Below are 23,277 nucleotides of genomic sequence, written 5' to 3' on the forward strand. Positions count from 1 at the left end.
CTGTCAATATGGAAAATAGTTCACTCTTTCAGTTTCACAGCAAAAAGGGAAAATAAAAACCCAAAAGGCATTTAAGTAACTGCTTTCCAATCCCATGCACTGTGTTAATTAATTAGCTAACATCTTATACAGTACAACATAAACATCGTTGGCCTGTTTAATTGTACGTAACACCTATAAGCATATAGCATCTACACTTTAAGTGTATTTACAGATTCAACAAAATATCTACATATAAAAAGCTTTACTTAAAATTAAACTTGATGCAAGTTATGAGAAACCAATTTATTGGCAAATGAAACTGAGCATTCCTTCAACCATAGGTTGTTATAGAATTTCGTATTTGGAAGGAAACCATTTGATAGATATTATTTATGAATATGATAGAATATATATGCTTCTTTTTGAAACTGGAGATGTAATCCCTTTGACTGTTGGCCTTGTTAGCACTTGTCAGATTTCTTAGATTCTGCAAGGCATCCATGCAATTTGTATACACATTGTTTAATGCTGCAGAGTTTCAAAAGCTGCCACATACATGAAGACTTAGAGGAAAATATATTCCTGTTGGTGTGCTGTTGTATCCTGTTAGTTTTGGGATAACTTGTTTTTTTAAAAATTTTCTACCTACCAAGTTGACATCTTTCTTACTGAATGTGACTTGTATTAATAGGACCCATAAAAGACCACAAAATCATCACTTGCTCCAGTTGGTGATAAAGCTTTTCTTTTTATACCTATGGGGGAAATCATGCTCCTTAAAATAAACTATCTTCCTAATTTTATTTTCACAGTTCTTTTTTTTTTTCAGCATTGCAGTTTTCATGAACTATGCTTTTTCAAAGTTACTTTTAGACAATGATAGTAATCTAGGACTCCGAGTCGACTGTACCGAATGATACAGAAGGCGGTACATTGTGGAATGCTTATCGTCTGAAGGCACTGCATGTGTCTTGCCCTGTGCTTTCTGGAATAATTTTTGACACTGAATTGGAGTGATCTGTTTGGTATTCTCTCGGTCTGCCACAAATGCCAAGATGCATTGCAATACGCATTGCTTATGCCTAAAAAGCACTGAAAGGAGAGAGGATGTAAAAGGTAGAACACTGTACCGCTGTAACACCTGGACGATTAAGAAGTCTGTGGAGTGATAGGATCAAAGAGCAGGTAAGAGAGTCTCATAAGCATCAGCAAATGCACCTGTCGTAATTAACGCATTTAGCAAGTAGAGACTGTACACACTGTGCCTAACAGTCTCCCAAAAAGACTAACGACAGCTAGACATAGAGTCACCAATTTCACGACAATGTCCACAAAGACACTGAAGTTCTAGAGAATACTACAGTCACACTCTTGACAATGAAAACGGAATTCATATTTAGGGGTTCAGCGGAGGAGAGTATAAACAAAGTACCAACCCGTGTCTGATAACATACACAGGTATATTCTTTAAAGGTGTAGCATTTTTCATGCATCCTAGTGAATGTATCCCGAAGAGGGAAGAACATGATCTGTTGATGACACTGTGTTATTTTTTTATCAGTTCTTAGGAAATCAAGATAACCTATGTTGAATGAAAAAGTATGCACTTTGCACTGCAGTTCACATTAAGATATCATTTGACTGAGTTAGGCTCTTGCTTTGATGGTTCTCATCATATGAACACACAGCAGAACACAGACTTTCTGCCTCAATGTTCAGAGTATGAGAAGGCGGACAGACAAATACTTAAGATAAACATTCGAGAAAAGTGGGATATTGGCAAAGAGCTCACAGATTAAACAAAGGAATTCATGGCGTTGACGGGAGACGGTGCCTCTGAGCTTTCGTTTCCTTCAGCTGGTTCTTTCTCTTTCTTCCCACTGTACTGTCCAATAAAGGAGCCGTCCTCATTGAACTGGCCATTCACCCCCTCTCCATAGTCAACTAGGCTGTCATCACTATCTTCCTTTTTCACAGTCCTGTCTGAAGGTGTTCGACTGCCTTTTTTTAAAGGCTTGTGGTCTTCTGCATCACTGGAAAAAAGAGAAAACATTTTCGTCAAGACTGGTGTTTAGGTAAAAGGCTTGGTTCCCAAAGATCATGCATGCAGATTATGAGAAAGCATTTGGAGCCCTGAGCTTCTCTAGCCCAATCTAATCGTCAGGTGGCTTCCAAAGACCGGGACATGGTTGGAATGAAAGGCAAGTGCAGAAATGGTTTAATCATGAAGTCTTCGGTAGGTGGATGGCTTTGTAGGGTGCATGTCAATATCAATGACAGATTCTGGCTACTGATTTGGAAGCAATTCAGAGATCGTCACAAGCATTACAAAAGGAAGAACTGAGAAAAGCTGAAAATCATCACTACTTTAATAGAATTAGAAAGGGGGTAAAAGCTTATGACAAGTTGAGAAGTTAGTATGTTAAACTGCATAATATCTGATTCCTTGGATATGAATGGAGAATGATTTTGGTTAAGTGTGAAATATGGATTTTTGTTTTTCTGAGCAAGAAGCAAAATCCTGCATCTCAAATCTTTTTGTTACTGAGTGCAGGCCAGACTTGTAAACTTGAACCTTACCTTTCAAGAGACCTACACATTCCATTAAAAGGATGCAGAAGAAACAAATGAAAATAGCCTAAGAAGAAAAGCAAAATCCTTATACTGATCGTATACAGTATTTTTTTTTCTGTAAGAATTTTAGTTAATGGGTAAAGATTTATTAATTTGGAAAGAGACATACTTTAACTTCGGAGCACTACATTTGTACTATTAATGGCATGTCAATATATTCTGAGGAGTGTGAGTGCAAATGCAAAAGCAAAGATTTCCTGCCCTCACTTTTACCTTACTAATAATCCCTTCTCTGCAGTGTGGAATCTGAGGAGTGTAATTTTATAAAAATGTGTAGGACTCTCTCTATATTTGCTTATGTCTCTTTTGAACCCCTAAGCACAATATCTGGAAGTAGCAGAGTAATCACTACGTTTAAGGACATTCACTCACATGGTCAAGTAACTAGGTATGCATACTGACTTAGTCCCTAACAAGTTACATTTGGTTTTTTTTAAAAAAAGGAAAAAAAGGCAATGACATCTTTTGTATTCTTTCAAAGAACAAAAATCAAAGGCAAAAATGAAAAACATAAACAACATTAGTAAAAAATAAAAAGATTTCATGTAAAAGACAGGTCCCATGAGCTGCAGTATCTCACCTAGGAAATTGTGTTAGGATTTAACTGCTCCCTCTTCTTTGAAGAGTAACTCTTTTTTTTTTTTTTTTCAGCCAAGATACAAATATTTCATGATGCACAAACCTTCTGGTTCTTTGGCCAATAATTTCTACTAGGGTCTCCAGTTTTTCACCAAGGAGAAAATTTCAAGACTGGAAACAAATACTGGCTTCACATGACATTGGCATCCGCTATTGAAAATTACCTGTTTTAGCAATCCACAAGGGCTTGTCACAAATTAAATAAATGATATTATCGTTTTAATAAACAGCTGGGGAGGTATCACAGAGTCTTGGGGTGGCCTGTGTTTGGGGCACTGTAGGGAACATAGCACCCAGTCTCCAACCCACTGTAAGAATAACTTGCACATTTTTGGAATTTAATCATTAGCTTCTAGGCTGTGCTCGAATACTTCCTGTGAAATACTGCCCATGACTTGGTGAGACACTTAATTCTACTGAGGAGTTCAATAGTGAGCAGAATTTTGTCACCTGGATTCCAACTATTAGTATTATTCTGCTTTGTAGAACTAGTGTTCCAAGGTGTACACTCCAGGAAATTCTAGTCTATGGCATTTCTTTGATTCATCCATCCATCCATCCATCCATCACACATCTAATAAATGTTTACTGAGTGCCTACTCTAAGACATAATGTTCTAGTCGTTTGGGATAGAGCAGCAAACAAAATAGACTAAAGCCCTGACTTCACTGAGCTTACTTCTAGTAGGGGAAAATATAGACAATCAACATATTTTAAAAATTAGTTATAGAGTGTGTCAGAAGGTGATTAGTGCTATGGAAAATATAGAGCTGAGTAAAGAGGATGGAAGGTGTCAGGGGAGGGGATGGAAGATTGACATTCAAATAGGATGTCCAAAAAAGGCCCTGTTAAGAAGTGACATCTGATCAAAGACTTAAAAGGGTTGAGTTAGCCAGGTGGATAGCTGGAGGGAGAGCCATTATGACAAGAGTAACAGCAGTGCAAATGCCCTGAGGTGGGGCAAGCCTGTTCTAGGAATGGCAAAGGAGCTCAGAGGGAGGTGGGGGGCGGAATGGGGGAGAGGGAGGGAGAGAGAGAGAGAGACTAAAGTAAAAGAGGTAATAGAGCTAGATCAGAGGCTTGTAGGACATTGTAAGGATTCTGTCTTTAACTCTGAGTGAGATGGGAAGTCACTGGAGAGTTTTCAATGGATGAGTGACATGATCTGATTTACATTTTAAAAGGATTACTGTCGAGCTTCCCTGGTGGCGCAGTGGTTAAGAATCCGCCTGCCAATGCAGGGGACACGGGTTTGAGCCCTGGTCCCGGAGGATCCCACATGCCACGGAGCAACTAAGCCCATGCGCCACAACTACTGAGCCTGCACTCTAGAGCCCATGTGCCACAACTACTGAGCCTGCGTGCCACAACTACTGAAGTCCGCATGCCTAGAGCCCGTGCTCCACAAAAAGAGAAGCCACCACAATGAGAAGCCCACGAACCGCAACGAAGAGTAGCCCCCGCTTACCGCAACGAGAGAGAGCCCATGCACAGCAACGAAGACATAATGCAGCCAAAAATAAATAAATAAAATAAATAAATTTATAGGAAAAAAAAAGGATTACTGTCATCAGTGTTACGAATAGCCTACCCTAGAGGGAGGAGTTGGCAAACTACGGCAAAATTGGGCCATGCCCATTTATTATGTATTGTCTCTGGCTGCTTCTGCACTGCAGCAGAATTGTAGAGTTGCAACAGAAACTGTGTGGCCTGTAAAGTCGAAAGTACTTATTATTGGGCCTTTTACAGAAAAAGTTTGCCAACCCCTGCTCTAGGGGGCTAGGGGAATTACAGCAATAATCCAGGAGTGAGACGGCTATGACTTGGGCCAGAGTGGGACACTGGGAGTGGTAAAAAGTGGTCATTATAGACATATTTTGAAGGTGGCATCAACAGGATTTTCTGAGGGATTGGATACGGAATAACAGAGAAAAAGACAACACCAACATTTTTGGTTTGAGTAGCAGGAAGGATGGAATTACCCTTACTCAGGAGTGCAGCATGTTTTGGCTGGAAGATCAGTGGTTCAGTTTTGGACATGTTCAAGTTTGACACATCAGAGGAACCACTCCTTTAATCATTTTGTGAGTCTAGTATAACACTGATATCTAAAACCAACAAGAACACTCTGAGAAAGTATAATTACACGCTCATCTCATTTATGAACACAAATGATGAAAAAATCCCAAAGAAATCACGAGCAAATAGAATTTAGCAATCTGCTAAAAAGATAATATATCATGACCAGGTTGGGTTGCATTCCAGGAATGCAAGCTTGTTTTAGCATTTAAACACCAATTCATGTAATTCACCATTTTAGCAGAAGAAAAGAAAAATATTTTATGATCATCTCAGTAGATTTAGAAAAAAGGTATATGGTAAAATCCAACACACATTCACAAAAAAACTTTCATACACTGGGAACAGAAGTATCTTCATTAATCTGATTAAGTGTGTCTATAAGAAACCGAGTTAATATCATCCTTGATGGTGAATGTTGAAAGTTTTCTGTTTGACATCAGAAATAATAATTAGGACTTCTAATCAAAACTGCATTGGAGGGACTTCCCTGGTGGTGCAGTGGTTAAGAATCTGCCTGCCAATGCAGGGGACATGGGTTCAAGCCCTGGTCCAGGAAGATCCCACATGCCGTGGAGCAACTAAGCCAGTGTGCCACAACTATTGAGCCTGTGTTCTAGAGCCCACAAGCCACAACTACTGAGCCCGTGTGCTGCAACTACTGAAGCCCACATGCCTAAAGCCTGTGCCCCACAATAAGAGAAGCCACCGCAATGAGAAGCCCGCACACTGCAACGAAGAGTAGCCCCCGCTCGCTGCAACTAGAGCAAGCTCACGTGCAGCAATGAAGACCCAATGCAGCCACCCAAAAACAAACAAACAAACTGCATTGGAAGTACTAAGCAATATGATAAGGAAAAGAAATAGAACACGTATATTAAGAAGAAAAGAACTGTCATTATTCATAAATGATATGATTATGTATGTAAAAAATCCAAAAGAACCTACAGCCAAACATCAGAATAAAAAGAGAGTTTAGTAATATTGCTTAATACCACATTAGCATAAAAGTAAATTTTATTTAAGTACTTGCAAACAATTGGAAAATGAAATTTTAAAAATAATTCCATTTTGGCTACCGTAAAAATATGAAGTAGATAAGAACAAATCGAACAAAAATATGTGTAAGACCCCCATGAAAATGAAACTCGTGTTCAGAGCTATTAAACAAGAGGTAAATAAAATGGAGGGATATACCATAACTATGGACAGGAAGATCCATGGTAAATATGTTAACTTTCTTTATAATGCTCTTTAGATTCAATTTATTTCCAATAAAAACACAGTTTTTTTTTTCTTTCTTTCTTTGCAGTATGCGGGCCTCTCCCTGTTGTGGCCTCTCCCTTTGCGGAGCACAGGCTCTGGACGTGCAGGCTCAGTGGCCATGGCTCATCGGCCTAGCCGCTCCGCGGCACGTGGGATCTTCCCAGACCGGGTCACGAACCCACGTCCCCTGCATTGGCAGGTGGACTCTCAACCACTGCGCCGCCAGGGAAGCCCCATGATTCTAAGATGTATATGTATGTGAAAAGGGCCAAGAATATCTAAAAACTTCTGTAGGAAGAATCACAAAGTTGGAGGACTTGACCTACCAGCTATCAAGACTCACTCAAAGCTACTGTATTAAGACAGTGTAGTTTTGGGGCAGAGGTAGACAAATTGATCAGTGGAATAGAATACAGGGAGATCTTTTTTTGGCTTTATTCCTACATCAAATTTTCATGTCATCATAACTGGAATCATTTTCCAATCATTTGCTGGTACAAAGAAATATAATTGACTTTTATGTTAATTTTGTGTCAGGCAACATTACTAAACTCTCTTATGAATTCTAATATTTTCCTGCAGATTCATTTGGATTTTTATACACACAATCACACCAGTCATGAATAATGGCCAGGGAAGGGGCTCCCTGGAAACATCCTTTCCAGCTTAATGGCCATAGTGGATGAGAATCTACAGCAACATGGGCTGTGCTTGAAAGAAGAGAAGTAAAGAAAAGGGATGCTCTACCCACAAACAGAGTCTTTCCAGGAAAAGCTGTTCAAAGGCATCTCAAGATATTTTTAAGACTTTTTAGAAAGTGGTGTGATATAATGTCCTACTTCAGGAATTACAATCTGGTTAAATGAGAAAAATGTACGAGGCACCAGCACAGTGCCTGGCACGTGATTTGTACCTAACAAATCACCACCTGCCATCACACCTCTTCTCTCCACTCCAGACCCCACCTCAGAGAGATATTTTTTCTAAGAAATCCCTTGTATAACACACACACTTAGAACTTTCCAGATGTGATGAGCAGTGACAAGTCTCTGCTGAAGCTCTGGATGAGTACTTGCCTCTTTTCAACTCAAAGATGAATTTTCAAATGAAAGAGTAAGTCAACTATTTTTGACATTGTGCCAAGGGAAGTTGCTTGGTCAAGTTTAAGTGTGAAAGGATAGTTTCCCAAATGAGAGGAATTTAGAAGTTACAGAATATGATTGAATAGTCACATCCCTATTTAGCTATACAGTATTCAAAGCTTAAAAAAATTAATCCACATTTTTATAAGAATTTTTTAAGGACAGGTGTCAGATGTTCTTAGCCTAGAATGTCAAAGATTGAACAAATTTCAAAATAAGTAATAAAACAGTCATAAAATAGTATATACAGCCATAAAATATATATTTTTTGATACTTACATCCATGATTATCTTTATTCATTGCTATAAGTTGTGCCATGAAAGGAATGTTCAAAACTCAGCTCCTGCATTACTCCCTCTGGGAAGATTTCTTGTACCACCTCCTTCAAGGCCATGCACTTGGCTTTGGCTTCCTGCACCTGCCCCCTTGGTGCCTCAGCAGTATCCCTTCCCTTTCATAGCACTCTTCACACTATGCTCAGATTGTTCTTTTACTTCACTGCATCCCTCACTAGACTATAAACTAGTGAGATAGCATTCTATTGGTTTTAATATCCCCATAGCCTAGCATACAGTAGGCACTCAATAAATACTGGTTGAATGAATCCATTGTAAAATAACAATAAAAGAGACAGTGGGCATTTTGGAAATCCTTCAAAATTCTAACTTTAACATGTTTTTCATTTCTTCTTCATCAATTTTTTTTTTTTTTCGGTACGTGGGCCTCTCACTGTTGTGGCCTCTCCCGTTGCAGAGCACAGGCTCTGGACACGCAGGCTCAGCGGCCATGGCTCACGGGCCCAGCCGCTCCGCGGCATGTGGGATCTTCCTGGACCGGGGCGCGAACCTGTGTCCCCTGCATCAGCAGGCGGACCCTCAACCGCTGCGCCACCAGGGAAGCCCTTCATCAATTTTATGATGTGAGACAAAGCATCGGAACATACTCTTTCCCTTACCCTAAAGAATGAATTTTAGGGAGTTCACTTTTTCTCAGCAGCATTTCGTTCAGGAGTGTGCACACAGAAGGTATCCATTGAAATTCTGCTGAGTAAAATGCGGCAACGATGGATACATCTGTGATCGTTGGGTCTGATTTTCCTGTAGTCACCATCTTACCATGGCCAAACCATACTGCAGGGTTTTTTTTGACATTCACGACCCAAACACTCCCTGTAAAAGTCTGTCATTATTTATACTGCTCACATATCAGTTTATGTCTGTGAGCAGAATAAATCTGAAGTATGCAACACATCTTCACATCATCCAAGCCTTACGAGCACGGGTTAACATGCTTGCAGCAGGGTCAAGTTCATGTGACAAGCTTCCCATGCCAAGAGCCTCCATTTATGGTATGAATTCAAGTACCACAGTCATATGGCTTATGACCTATGTTCATTCTGGGTTTTAAAGGAATGGATCTGAAGAATAAAAAAATACTTACACAGTTGGTTGCATTGTTTCTCTGATTTTTCTATATGCTAGTAAGGGTGCAGATCCTACTGTCTGTATAATTAAAGAAACAAACAAAGAAAGCTGCAGGCTTCCACCAGAGGGTGACTGCTTGGGGGTGGGTGTTGGAGTGAGGGTACAAGATTAGAGCACATGAAAAAAAACATCAAATTTGGCCACTGAAGTTCCATCCCTCTTTGCACTATGAAATACCTGCTGGCTCAGAGCCAACCATGTAGAAATGGTTTCATCTTCAAGCCTGAGAACGAGCAAATCATCAACAGAATTCATTTACATTTAGGCAATAGCCCTGATTTTGTGTGTCTGTGTGTGATCAGCATATTAATTTATTTTCAGAATAAAAAAGAATAAGAATCAATAAATAATACAGAACTCAAAATTTCTAGAAGGTGCAAAGCAGAGAAGGGACTTGTGATTGAGGGAGAAGAATGACATTTAAATGTATTATTTAAAAAATTCTGTAATAAACAGTTGGAACCATTTTCACTCATTATGACATCTATGAAATGAAAGGTCTTTTAGTTTTTTTCAGTAGAAAAGAAACCAAAGGGAAAAAATTCTGAGGTCATGTCAGGAAGTCACAGGACAAAGCCACCTCTGTAGTAAAGGGTGGCTGGGTGTTTTCAGAAGTGATTTCACTTGTGACATTGTCCTTGTGAATTTTCAGCTTCAGTGAAAAAAAGTCACTGAGTTGTGTTTCAGGTTTAAGACAGCTGTCAGAACCTTATTTCCTTTGGCAACTCCCAGATCAATGGAATTACATGTTTTTTTTTTCTTCACACACGAACCAATGTGTGTGTACTCAATAAGCCCAAGGAAAAATCTTCCTCTTCTGAGAAACTCAAGGCATAAGCTAAAGACAGCCATTTGAAAATGCTTCACAAACATATCACATATGAATTAACACCAAGACAAATAAATATGACCAAATAAATGTAAACACAGTAATAATGAGGCCAGTAACAAAATATTTGCTGTGTACTGCTCTGAAACCCCAAATCACATTAAAACTCATTAGCAGATAGTTTGCAAAGGTGCACAGAAATCATAGAACTAGAACTCTTTGGAGATCATCTCGTACTTCAACAACTCTACCGTTTTATAGATGAAAAAAATGAGACAGATTAAATGCCATATCTAAAGAAATCAAGGGTAGTGGCTGAGTTGACAGTAAAACTAAGTCTCTTGATTCCAGATGAGTTCACATTCAACTTCAATTTCAATCACGTTTTAATGGAATAGGCAGCAGAGGGACCCTGAGAAAGTCATATCACATCAGATCATGGTTTCACATCACTCTAAGAGCAAGCTGACATTTGAGACGCATGGAGTAAGCAGTACATTGCCAGATTCATTTGGGCATGATAATGTAGAAGAGAAACCCATCACCATATGAAGAATGGATGGAGTGCAATGGTTTGTTTTCAGTTCATGCAAATACATGATATTGTCAGGTTATATTAAAGATCCAGCTTTAGCACTACAAATGAGGGAGTGGTGTGCATATCCTGGGTAGAATTCTAGTCAGAGGAACACTAAAAATAACAAGTTATTTAGTAATTATGAGCTTCCCTGCTTTACAGGAGAAATGTGTAGAAGAGTGAATGAAATCAACTCACCCAACCTAAGGCCTGGCAACCCTAGGCTGTGGCCATCTGCAGGCTGCTTTAACGTGTTATAAAACCTTGTGGGTGGACAGGTGGGGATGCTGAGTGAGGTTTTCATACCCTTTCAGTCTCAGAGTCAACATCTGACATCAAGACAACTCTCACTAGATGTTTTTCTGTATCCTAAGATACAGAATTCTGAAGAGTTTTAAAAATCACAGTCATCTCCTCTGAAAAGGGGATGAGACTGAAAGCTGAGGTGCCGAGATACACAGGAAAAACAGTTGTATCTGCGTGGAGACTGGCGTGAATCTAATTTTGTAAAAAAAATACAGTTTTTCTCAATCAGTTCTCATATTTCTTATCCTTGGCATTATTTTGCCCCTTGTGATACTGACATGGAAACACCAAAAATGAGCTCTAGAGACAGGTGAAAATTAAGACACATATCTTATTTGTAAATGTCATCTGGCAATCACAATAGTGACATATTTTTTTCACCTAAAAGCCTTTTCTTCCGGCAAAAAATTTTTATGATCTTTTCAAAGTACCAGCAGCTAACATTATTAATAAACTCTTGCATCTGTCATCAATTTCATTCATTTCTGCTCTTGTTTTGATTATTTATTTCTTTGGATATAATGAGTATCATTAGGGTTTATTTTACAAGTTGACCACTGAATAATGGATATGAAAAAAAGCCTCAGTACCGGTTCAGCACATATTTAAAAGATTATACTTTATATAAGAGGCTTACAGAAAGACAGAACACTATGCAAAGGCAATTGATTAATAGATGTATTCTTTTGGAACACCAAAATCCCAATCTTTTAAATGAATAAATATATCTTTTGTTGTTTTTGAACATATCTAAAATAACCACTTATCTCTCTTTAAAAAGACCTATACCCCCTAGGGAAGAATATCTTTGTTTAAACAGTTTCTTTCTTCCTTTTTTTTTTTTTAAAGTATTTAGCACATAGGTTACATTAAATTTGTCCTTAAAGACAGAGCCAAGCCAAGAATGTTTTAGCAAAACGCTGTGAGTTAATACACTGTCTCCAGGGCTGTGATATTTCTTAATAATTAACGGCTTCTAAAACAGCCTGGTCATCATTTCATGATTAATAGGAGGGGGTACAGGTACCTGTTTTGGAAAAAAGGCTTCAAATCCAAGATGAAAAAGAGTACCATAAATTTTACAAAAGCACTGCTTAGAGAATGACAGGGATAGTTTGCTTTACAATGCAGGTTTGTAGGGTCTTTATTGTTGTTTTAACTCTTATTATCACACACCAGCTTTTCTATGTTGATCAATTACAGCAAGGGTCTCTGGAAAATAGGACAGAGTGGAAGATATTCCATCTCCAAACCTACCACTAAGATGGAAATTTATTTTTTAATGAAAGTGAGATTATTTTAAGTGTGCGGGGTGTGTAAACATTTAGACACGCAAGTGTTTCTAAACTAATTTTTGAGATAAATAGGAAATCCCAGGCAGAGTGCATTCCTGGCTGAATCCCATTCTAGGGAGACTGAGTGTGGTGTCTGTTCAGGGCAGGCAGGATGAAGGGTGGCTGAGAAGCAGGGGCTCACCTGTATTCTCCAAAAGTGCCGTCATCTTCCTTCATAGGTTGGATTTCAGGATCCGCATGGGCATCTTCCTTTTCTTTAACTAAAAAAATTCCAAAATGACATTATTATCTATTGATCCTGTGTTTCCTTATTTAACGTTTTTAGGAGTGCACTCTAAGAGATATACAGCAGTGGGAAATAATTCTATACACCATAGAGTTATACAACCAGATGTATCATGTGGCTATTTATTTATTTATTTATTTATTTATTTACTTGCCATGTGGCTTGCAGATCTTAGTTCCCTGACCAGGGATTGAACCCAGGCCACAGCACTGAGAGCCCGGAATCCTAACCACTAGGCAACCAGGGAACCCCCTATGCATAAATTTTGATGTCCTAGTCTCTTGGAGGTAAATTCTTAGAATGAACATCTAATTAACATACAAAGTTGACTTCATATAAAAAGCATTTTGGCACAAGTCTCTTACTCACCTGCTAAAGGAATAAGTCTGAAGCTTCTAAGATTTCCCTCTATTTTACCAATCTATCTATTAACTATATTCATGGTTACAAATTGTTTTTGTAAATCTAATTTTTTGCAGATTTTTTCTCTGCCACTGGAGGGGAAATGGCCAGGTAAAGAAAATAGAAATTCACTGGATCCACTAAATTGAACAGAACATTAACCATATAGGGAAAGCAACAGTACACATCATGATATCAAGATCCAGTTCATGCATCACCTCCTCTGGAAAACTTCAGGTACCTTCTCCCTCTGCCTGTTGGTTTTAGGTGCTATTTCAGCACCTATGACTCATGTAAAGCCTAAGGAAGCAGAGCCACTAACACCTTCAGAGGACTGATTCATCTGCTCTCCCAGGTGTCTTCTGATCCTTGGCAATGTTGAGTCTTCCATTACATACAAAGGGATCAAAAACTGTTTGAACAGAAAGTCCAAATGTATGGCTCTGGGAGGATACACTTATTGCAATCTCTGTGATTACTCTCATGATTTCTTTTTAGTTTAATGGATCATCATGCAGCATTATATGGCAATTTCAATCTTTCTTTCTTACCTGGATATTTACCACCTTTGTTTCTTCTGATGAAGCAAACGATCAGCAAAATTAAGATCAGGAGAGCAACAGCACACATTAGACCAATGAACCAGCCCTGAGTCGCTATATCCACCTGCCGGCTTGCCATCGCTGGAAAACAAATCAATGGTGTCAGTGTGAATGGGTTAAGGGGGAGGAGACAACTGTTGTAGTCACTTGTAGTAAAAAAAAAAAATGCCATAGTATATAAGCTTTTCTATATTTTACATGTGGCCCCGCCTTGGAACCTGTCAGTCATCAATCAGGAGTTACATAAATACTTAACTCTGAAAAATCTTCAATAATTAAAAAAATTCAAATAGAGAAATCCGACTGCTAACACCATTCAATGCTAACAAATCCTGCTGAGTATTGCGTTCATAGTTATTTTCACTATATATTTTCAACAGAAACACAGTCCCAAACCAATTAAAAGTTTTACTGTTTATGGGATAAATTGTACATTAAGTACAATGATAAGAATAGAAAACCATTTTAAACAGAACAGAATGTATACATCTAATTGAGTATTTTTCTTTCAAAGGAACCACTTTGGGAGGCTAAATTATCATTGCAATGATGTTGCAATTTTTCCAAATGTGTTGGAAACCTTCTGTTTACAGAGGAAACTTTCCACACATGAAACCTGTCCCCATAAGATAACCAACCTTATTATTTTCTATAACATCTCGACTTGCACCCAAAATATTACTTAGATTTGTTTTTCATCTCATTTGTTATTCATCTCATTTATAAGAGCTGGTTCTGAAAGATCTGGGGAAATTTCTGCAAAATCCTATTTACCCTCAAAGGATCAGTAAGCAATATTCAATATCGTTCAGAATCCAATCAAAAGACTTTGAGATATATCTTGATCAGTGGTATCATTATTGGAATAAGTGGCCAGTTTAGAAAGAAAATACTCATTCACATGTATACATGTACTTTAAGTCTTCCTCTATTCTGAGTCAAATAATGTGAAGCCCCTTATTCAACCAATCATAGTATGCAAATCTCCTAAGAAAAACACATAATAATTAGCATTTCCAGTATTATTCAAAAGTGTCAATCAAATGGGACAAAGTGCAGCATCAATGGCTATTCAGACAAGCCCATGAGAATTTGTTGAAAACACTGGTATGAATCTTTTTTTAAAAGGTCTTGATTTTTTTCTCTTTTGACCATAATCAAGGTAAAAAGTTTTCTTTTTTTTAATTCATAAGAATGCCTATATCATTCTTTTTTGATTCAATTTCTTCTGAATCCATTTAACATGGTTGGGTTAGATGTATGTGATTGCTGGATGCAGAAAGAAGCATGGCGACACCTATCCCAGGTTCTGCTCTATGCTGCAAAAATAGCACCTCATTGCCTTTTTTCTCCACCCAAAGGATAGGGAGAAAAATGAAATGCTTAAAATCAAGTGTGAAGAGGAATGTGAAAAATATGTGGATGTGTGTTGAAGAAATAAAATGAGAAGTGGAAATACATTCTCCGGAATATAAATCAAATTGCCAGTAGCCTTTCCCCAATAGCCCCTTGTGTCTCATTGGTTATTGGGGTTTTGAGTTGTATCATCATTAGATACAACTGAAACATGAGTATGGGCAGGGCTCCCCTACCATACATGTACCATAACCATCATCGGGATGAAGAGGAAAACAATGATAATGAGAGCTAGCGTTTTGAAACTTATTCTATACTAGGCACTGTGATGAAGGCAAAATCTCATTCAGTCTTCACAAAAATCCTGTGCGGTAGGCATGAGGAATAAACCCATGCTCAGAAAGGGTAAAGACCTTGCCTGAGAGTTGGAGCTTCACCCAAGACTGCAGACTCCAAAGAACATGGTACCAGCCATTATGCGCTACTGCTATAATGCACTGATGTCCAGGCATCAACTCTGCAGAAGTCTTTACAGAGAATAAAATGTTGTAGGAACTTTCTGTCTTTGAAATATTTTAAAAGTCCATCAGTACATACTCTTTGGCAACACAGTTCTGTCAATTCACACATGGTCTCTGATATGTAAATTTTCTTTGAAACTGAACCAAAAATCAACTGGTGTAAGTCTATGGAGCATTTGATTGAAGTTACAGAGTCCTTGTTTTTAATATGCTTAATGATTTACAGCCCTTTAATAAATAGTATCTGCATTTACGTTTTTCATCTAATTGAATGCAACTGATAAGGGCAAACGGCAATAAGATCCTCAAGTATTAGCATAGACACTGTCTTAATAGAGATGGTAACTGTCAAAATGGAACTGCCGGCTGGCAGTTTGCAGCTATGCAACTATGCACAAAGTAGAAACGTTTCTTGACAGCTGATAAAGGAACATCCAAGTTGACTTTGAATTTTTGCCCCTATGTCTAAAGAAAAAAGTTTCAAATATGTCACTATCCCATTTATTTAAGACTGGGCAGACACAGTATGTTAAGAGGTGCACGTGTATGCATGCTCACACATGTATACATACACACACACAAATGCACCAGAAGTTGATATAAAACAAAAATTATGTAAGTGAAAATAGCTTCTATTGATTTCCCATCCATATAAAAATGGATCTGAAGCCCAGAATGACTATAAGAGGCTCCACGTGTTCCCAGAACATTCCAAAATCATCTTAACTACAGATGCATATACAAACCCAAGTCATGGCCACCACTGTGCATCACACACACACACACACAGACACACATACACAATGAAGCCTGTGAGGGTTTCTCTTCTTGAATCTGAGTTTCAACGGGTGGGTAATATAGTAGGATTGGGTAGGAAAGTGACAGAGGATTGTCCCTTATTTAAAACTTTTACAGTAAAATTATATTCATGTATTACTTGAATAAGCCATAGAGCAACACATTAAACAAAGAGACAAATATAAAGAATCTGAAAACAGAAAAGAAGCCAGGGGCATGAAATTGATTTTGTTTCCTAGAAGTTAGTCTTAACAACAATCTTCTCCATCACATTGCTTGCTGTCTCATGTTCAACCTGTGCTGTGTGGGAGTAGGTCTCTGAGGAAAATGTCCTTGAGTACTTAGAATAACAGAATAAACACAGAAGACAACAGACTCACAGACTTAGAAAACAAAATTAAGGTTACCAAAGGGGAAAGGTGGGGAAAGGGATAAATTGGGAGATTGGGATTGACATATACCCACTACTATATTTAAAATAGATAACCAACAAGGGCCTACTGTAGAGCACAGGGAACTCTGCTCAATATTCTGGGATAACCTAAATGGGAAAAGAATCTAAAAAAGAATGAATATATGTATAACTGAATCACTTTGCTGTATACCTGAAACTAACACAACATTGTTAAACAACTATACTCCAATATAAAATAAAAACTAAAAATTTTTTTAAAAACATGGAAGAAAAAGAGTGACATAAATGGCTATTTTTGAAGAACACATTATGTATAAAAGTGTCCTGTTAAAATAGTTAGAAATGTTTAGGAAGGGAAAACAATGACCTTGGCCAAAGTTTGGAGGCAGTTGACCAAAAAAAACACAATCCACTAAAAAACACCACCCCAACTGCTGGGCCCAGTAAAAGCAAATCTGCTCTAAATCTTTTGTGAAAGGAGAGAAGAGACACAATGATTGAGGGAAGGAGGCGGGAAAGCAAGAAGAGGAGGTGGGGTCTTAACAAAAGTGTGGGTGAGAAGCATGACACCAGGACACCGCCTCTAGTCTTCTTTGATTTGTTTTCCAGTGTGTGCCATAGGAAAAGAAATTAAGAAATAGACCTTAAAAATCCAGACTATCAAAGGCAGAGACGGTGTCACGCTAAGAAGATTCATAAAACAAGCACAGATGAAAGTCGAGTCTAGGTTCCTGAAATACGCAGAACTCAGAGAGAGAAGGAGCTCGTTCACGCAAAGAGTTAAAAAATCAGCCAGGATGGTATGTTTCCACGCCAAGTACTGGCATTCACACCTCAAAACCTAGCCGGAAGAGCGAAAAGCAAGAGCAGCAGAAGACAGTACTGTCGCCCTGGAGTTCATCCTTACAGGACAGACATGGAAACTGGAAGAACAAGGAAGTTGGATTAACGGTATTTGCTCCTAGAGGTAGTATGTTAACTAAAGTCACTAGGGTTTATTGGATATTTATTCTCTCACGGCAAAGGTGACAAGAAGTGGTTGTGGCCTTGTCCTATTGCTCCTTCGCTGGCACACAAGAATGGCCCACCCATGATGGCTGTTCATCTTGAACTTACTTGCCAGCTGCAGCTGTCACTTTAGGTATAGTAACACCAAAGACAAAATGTTTTTCTAAAGGGTTTGCCCTCTGTCCTAGAAGAGGACCGAAAAAATAGGCCACAACTTGATTTTGTGGGTGGAGTCCAATTCTAGCTAGATCTGCAAGGTGGGGAGTACACTGGGGCCATGAAGGGTCCAGAATAGCTGGAAAGATGCCCCAAGTGCTGAACGGAGGGGTCATTTTTGAGACAAGCTGTTCCCCTTGGGAGGTGGGCCTCCGTGGCCCTGAACAGAGGGTGTAGTGAGAGCCTCTCCTCAGTGTTGAAAGGCTGAGCTCTCCTGCGTTCTAGCTGGGTGGCAGGGTAGGCCCTCTACCTCTCATGACTGGTCGTTGACGTGAAGTGTGAGTGGGTAACAACATTGTCTCCTTCACAGGACTGTTGTAAGGACCAAATGAGAAAAGCCAAGAAAACCATTCCCCTAGTACAGATTAGCTCTGAATAAATGCTAGGGCTGTGACTATTATTAGCATCCTAGCTGTAAATATGGGCAGAATATCTACTTGAGTTTTTAGTATTTTGAAATTAAAAGCTCTCGATAATAACAGACACCTCATCACACTAGCTGTGAGTGGATATTCCTCTTTTAAGTTTAAAACAGTATTTTCCTAGAACTCTGTACGCAAGTGGATATGAAAATCCAAAAGGAAAAAAAATTTTTTCCTTAAGCATTATGATTTTAGCACATGAATATTTTTATAAGGCATTTTAATATTACCTTTATTTAATAAGTTATTGACTATTACCTTTGGTTTCTTTCTGTTTTAAAAAACCACTCATGTTTGTATCTTTTCTAAATTAGAAGAAATGATTTTAAAAATCATAATGCTTGGGGGTTTCCCTGGTGGCGCAGTGGTTGGGAGTCCGCCTGCCGATGCAGGGGACACGGGTTCGTGCCCCGGTCCGGGAGGATCCCACATGCTGAGGAGCGGCTGGGCCCGTGAGCCATGGCCGCTGAGCCTGTGCCTCCGGAGCCTGTGCTCCGCAGCTGGAGAGGCCACAGCAGTGAGAGGCCCACGTACCGCCAAAAAAAAAAAAAAAAATCATAATGCTTGGGTAAGGAAAGACACAAAAAAATACATTTTTGCCTAAAGGTTCTACAGGAAATTCAACATGCCCCCAAGAATGCATGAAGTGACTGAATATAACATGGTTTTATGAATCACAAAATGAACACACATCCCACAACCCTTCTTAAAATTGAAGCAAGTGGGGATTGTTTTCCATCTTATGAGTAAATAGGAATATTCTTGCATCTTACAAGAACATTTTTCTTTATTTTAGAAACTTTTTTCTTTTAGAAACTGCAATGTCCTTGTGTATTGTGACAATGGTCACGTAACTAAAATATATACAGGCAGTCAAATATGGTACGATAATGAAATACATGCATTGAACGATTTCTTGTTCAATATCACTTTAACGTTCTTTGCATCAGTTGTCTAACCCAAACTGCAGGGTTCTGCTGGATTACAGTCCATTCTGGCATAAAAAACTGTGACTTTATCAATGAGTTATTTCAGCTCTAAAGCGTTTCAAAATTCCATCCTAACCCGGAGGGAAAGTTTAGACATGTAAATGATGTGAAAAATTGAACCACCCAAATCATGTAGGTTAAGAATCATATTTCCCTCTGCTTTTGTAATGGTTTTGGCAATCGTGTGATTAGAAGATGATGTGCTCAATTCTGTAATTCATTTGATATAAAGAGCCAAAGACAATTAAGAACCCAATTCCCCACCCAACTGGGCCGCACAGTTGACATCCTACTCAAAACACAGCTCCACCAGCACTCCCACCTCCAGCTGGAGCGCTGAGTGGCTTCACCTCTGACTGGGAGCCAAAACGGGCGTGGTGTGTGCCTCACCTGGGCCTGTCTCAAGCATACTCTCTGAACCCACAAAACCAGAGTCCCCCTCAGCACCAACTTGAATTTGGTATGCTGTTCCTGGCATTAGACCCTATAACCCAAAGAATCTCCGAGAACCATTTACAGTTTCTTTCCTCCATTCTTCTTTGCCTATGGAAATTTTGCAAAAACAACACATTTGAATATTTTAAGGGAACAGAAGTCACTTAATGCTTCCAGAAAGGAAAATACACTTTATAAGCTAAAGGCAAAATCTAGGGTGCTTCAGTTTATCATTTTAGATGATTATAAGTTGAGTCATGTCAAATAAATCAGTGAAAATGAAGAACTACATGAAAACGTCCTCAAAGAAAAATCGACTGGATATCAGATTGCATTTTAATTGCATATATTCCCATTGGGTTAAATCTTTTTGATACAAAGGAAGCTTCTTGATCTGAACCTTGCCTTGTGAAATTATTGAGTTTCTCTAATGATATTTCTGAAAAGAACTGTTATAAATAGCTGGATTGAACTATGGAAAGGTTTTTTAAGGTTCACAAGATGAATCTTTTGGTAAACTTAAATACCTTAAAATTTATCCAAGTTATAGATTCAACTTTTCCCAAGTATTGGTTTTTCTAAACCCATAGGTTTTTTTTTTTAGTATTTATTTGCACGATAAAGCCTTAAACAGAAAGTTGGACTATATTCAACATTTTGTCACAAACATTGACTGGCCACCCAGCTCATTACATGCAGAGTGTACTTCATTAAGGAGGGGGCACTGGGTTCTCATAAACTGCTGAAAACTAAAGCTGTGCCATCTCCTAGTAGATGTAGCCAGGATGTAGTAGAGTGCCTGACTTGGGAATCCATTAAATATTGAGATATAATTATTCATTACTACTCTTGTTTACAAGTCGTGGGTAAAGAACAGTTTTAGGTACCACAACCTGAAAATAACATATGCAATGGAACTTATTATGTCCCTTGTATTTAATAACATGAACCAAAGAGATTCCTAGTTACATATAAAATATATAGGTTGATGGTTCGCTGTGATTTTCTCAGATACATCTGATCCATTTATTTGGATCAAGTTATTTTTCAAGATGATCCACAGTACATCTTGAAAATGTTCTCAATCTCCTCAAATGCAGCCCCCAAATTAAAAACCGGGTAACAAAATCATTTCTTTCTGCAAGCTACACCCTATTCAACATAAAAGTTCACAGGCTCTGGTCCCTCATATTCCCAGCTGATATTGGCTGAGGTCTCAGCAGTGGCAGTAATAAGTTTGCTGATCCTGGGGTTTACTGCTTGAAGTAAATATACAATAGAAAAATAAAACAGACAGACAGACAATCAAACTGCAAAACCGTACACACACAACATGTAAAATAAGTTTAAGTACTCTGAAATTGCTCCAGTAAAATGAAATTAGAACTGACTGTTGAAATTCAGGGTTCCCTCTTACTTCACTTTCATTACAGAAAGGGTTTTCATTTCTTAAACCACAGCATTAGGAAATAAATTAGTAATCAGAAATAATGAGTTCTATTGAATTAAAATGTATGAGTTCTGTGATGTGGGTCCTGAACAGTGTCAACTGTTGTCCATGAGAGACAGTCCCAGGGAACATCAGCGTCTCCATTTGCTGATGTACAGCGCGAAGGGAGCTGCCAAACAATGCCGGGGGCAGAGGTCACAGAACACGGGAGACTGCAAGGTAAAACCCCCTACTAGGGCTTCGCTGGTGGCGCAGTGGTTGAGAGTCCGCCTGCCGATACAGGGGACACGGGTTTGTGCCCCGGTCTGGAAAGATCCCACATGCCGCGGAGCGGCTGGGCCCGTGAGCCATGGCCGCTGAGCCTGCGCGTCCGGAGCCTGTGCTCCACAATGGGAGAGGCCACAACAGTGAGAGGCCCACTTACCAAAACAACAACAACAACAACAACAACAAAAAAACCCCATACTAGTGGCTGCTTTTCCATGCTATTTATCATCTCAGTGCAGGTCTTTAAGGAATTTGTGTTGGGTGAGAAAAAGATGCTTCTGATGTATTTTGAGTCACACATTTCTTTAAGAATCTGCCTCTAGGGAGCTCAGGGACCCCAGGTGAGGAGCACCTACTCTGGAGAAGGTTGGATAGTTAGGGCGTACTGGAAGAGAAGCTGAAAAAAAAAAAAAAAAAAAAAAGCCCAATACTCTTTATCAGAAGTGAAGAACCAAGAAATAAAAGGAAGAAGAACTATTTCACTTGACACACCCCAGAGAGCAAGACGATCTTACCTGCCGAGTGTTCGTTATATATCATGTTCTGAAAAATCATAGTGCAATCTAAACGGCTGCCTGAAACACCAAATTATGGAGCCTGTGTGATGCTACGTGCTTTTCACCTAGTTAAGATGACATCTACAGTCATTAAAAGATGTTATTTGGCTACCTAAGCCTGACAATTCCATCAGCCTTTCCTCAATAGCCTAAAGTAGAAATGACATATTTACAGCTATGTTAACTTGGATAGTTAAACAACGATAAGATCAATTATTATCCCTGGGAAAACATCCTAGGATAGTAAACCAGAAAGCAGGAATGGGCTACTCAGACTCTAAAATTCCCAAGTATGTTATATAATTTAGAAGCTAAAGCCCTCTACGGCAACAAATTCGATGAAATAGCCTTTCTTGGGATCAAAAAGAGAAGTATATTAAAGAAATTCAATAATGCATTTGACCTTTGTGATCGAATGTACCATCACATATATACTGTGTGCCCCTCTGTGCTAAGGGTGGGAAACAGCAGAAAACAAAACTGATTATGGAATTATATATCGTCTTTCTGTGGACCTAATTGACCAGTTGTCTGAGGTTCTCCTCTTAAAGGAATAATGATAGGAATATGATCGATCAACAGAGACATATTTACAACAGTACTAATGAACATGTGTTCATTAGTTAGTAAAACTAATGATGTTAGTAAAACATCAGTGGCAAAGAGCCCAGGCAAAACATTACTTTTCTTTAAAAATTTTTGGAATCATGAAACTGAGGAATTTAGTCTTGGGGTAATTATGGAAGATGTTCAAGGCAGAACCATACCTTCCAACGGAAGAGCAATCAGCTTATTTTTAAAGACACCCAGAGAAGACAGTGCAATTTCCTAAGGTTATGCAGTTTGGCCCCTTTTATCATGGAGAATTCTAACCCTCCTTGCTTTTAATACCCACTCATGCACTTACTGAACTAACACTCACTGAGCACCTATGACATGCCAGGCAAGGTTTCCTTGGATGTGCTAGTGTCATTTCTCCTCTAGGCTTTCTTAAATCTGTATCTAATCTCTCTTCCTACCATAAGTCTTTCTTTGTACAGCCCACCAGCGTGGTTACCTACGTTTTAGCTTCCGAAACTACATCTCTGATCCTGTCACTTCCCTGTTTCAAATGTGGATGGCTCACCTCTGCCCATAGGTGGATTTTTTTTTCTTTTTTTTTTTCCTGCGGTATGCGGGCCCCTCACTGTTGTGGTCTTTCCCATTGCAGAGCACAGGCTCCGGATGCGCAGGCTCAGCAGCCATGGCTCACGGGCCCAGCCGCTCCGCAGCAGGCGGGACCCTCCCAGACCGGGGCACGAACCCGTGTACCCTGCATC

The 23,277-nt window shown here is 39.0% G+C and overlaps 1 protein-coding gene across 20 annotated transcripts in view; it reads right to left on the reverse strand.

Moving 5' to 3' along the window:
- Positions 1-1,777: 1,777 nt before the first annotated feature.
- NRCAM (neuronal cell adhesion molecule) overlaps positions 1,778-23,277 on the reverse strand; it is a gene marked incomplete at both ends in the record, with an annotated part of 88,217 nt that continues 66,717 nt past the window's right edge. For 18 of the 20 annotated variants that reach the window (XM_079711546.1, XM_079711544.1, XM_079711551.1 and 15 more), the window contains 3 exons: positions 1,778-2,015; positions 12,416-12,494; positions 13,474-13,605. In XM_079711546.1, the coding sequence (XP_079567672.1) occupies positions 1,778-2,015; positions 12,416-12,494; positions 13,474-13,605 (449 nt within the window). Of the gene's footprint in view, positions 2,016-2,586; positions 2,621-12,415; positions 12,495-13,473; positions 13,606-23,277 lie in introns of those variants that run through there. The other 2 variants (XM_079711549.1, XM_079711547.1) reach the window with 1 other exon arrangement.

This window comes from Hyperoodon ampullatus (assembly GCF_949752795.1).
Source record: "Hyperoodon ampullatus genome assembly, chromosome: 9".
In the NCBI taxonomy this organism is placed as follows: domain Eukaryota; kingdom Metazoa; phylum Chordata; class Mammalia; order Artiodactyla; family Ziphiidae; genus Hyperoodon; species Hyperoodon ampullatus.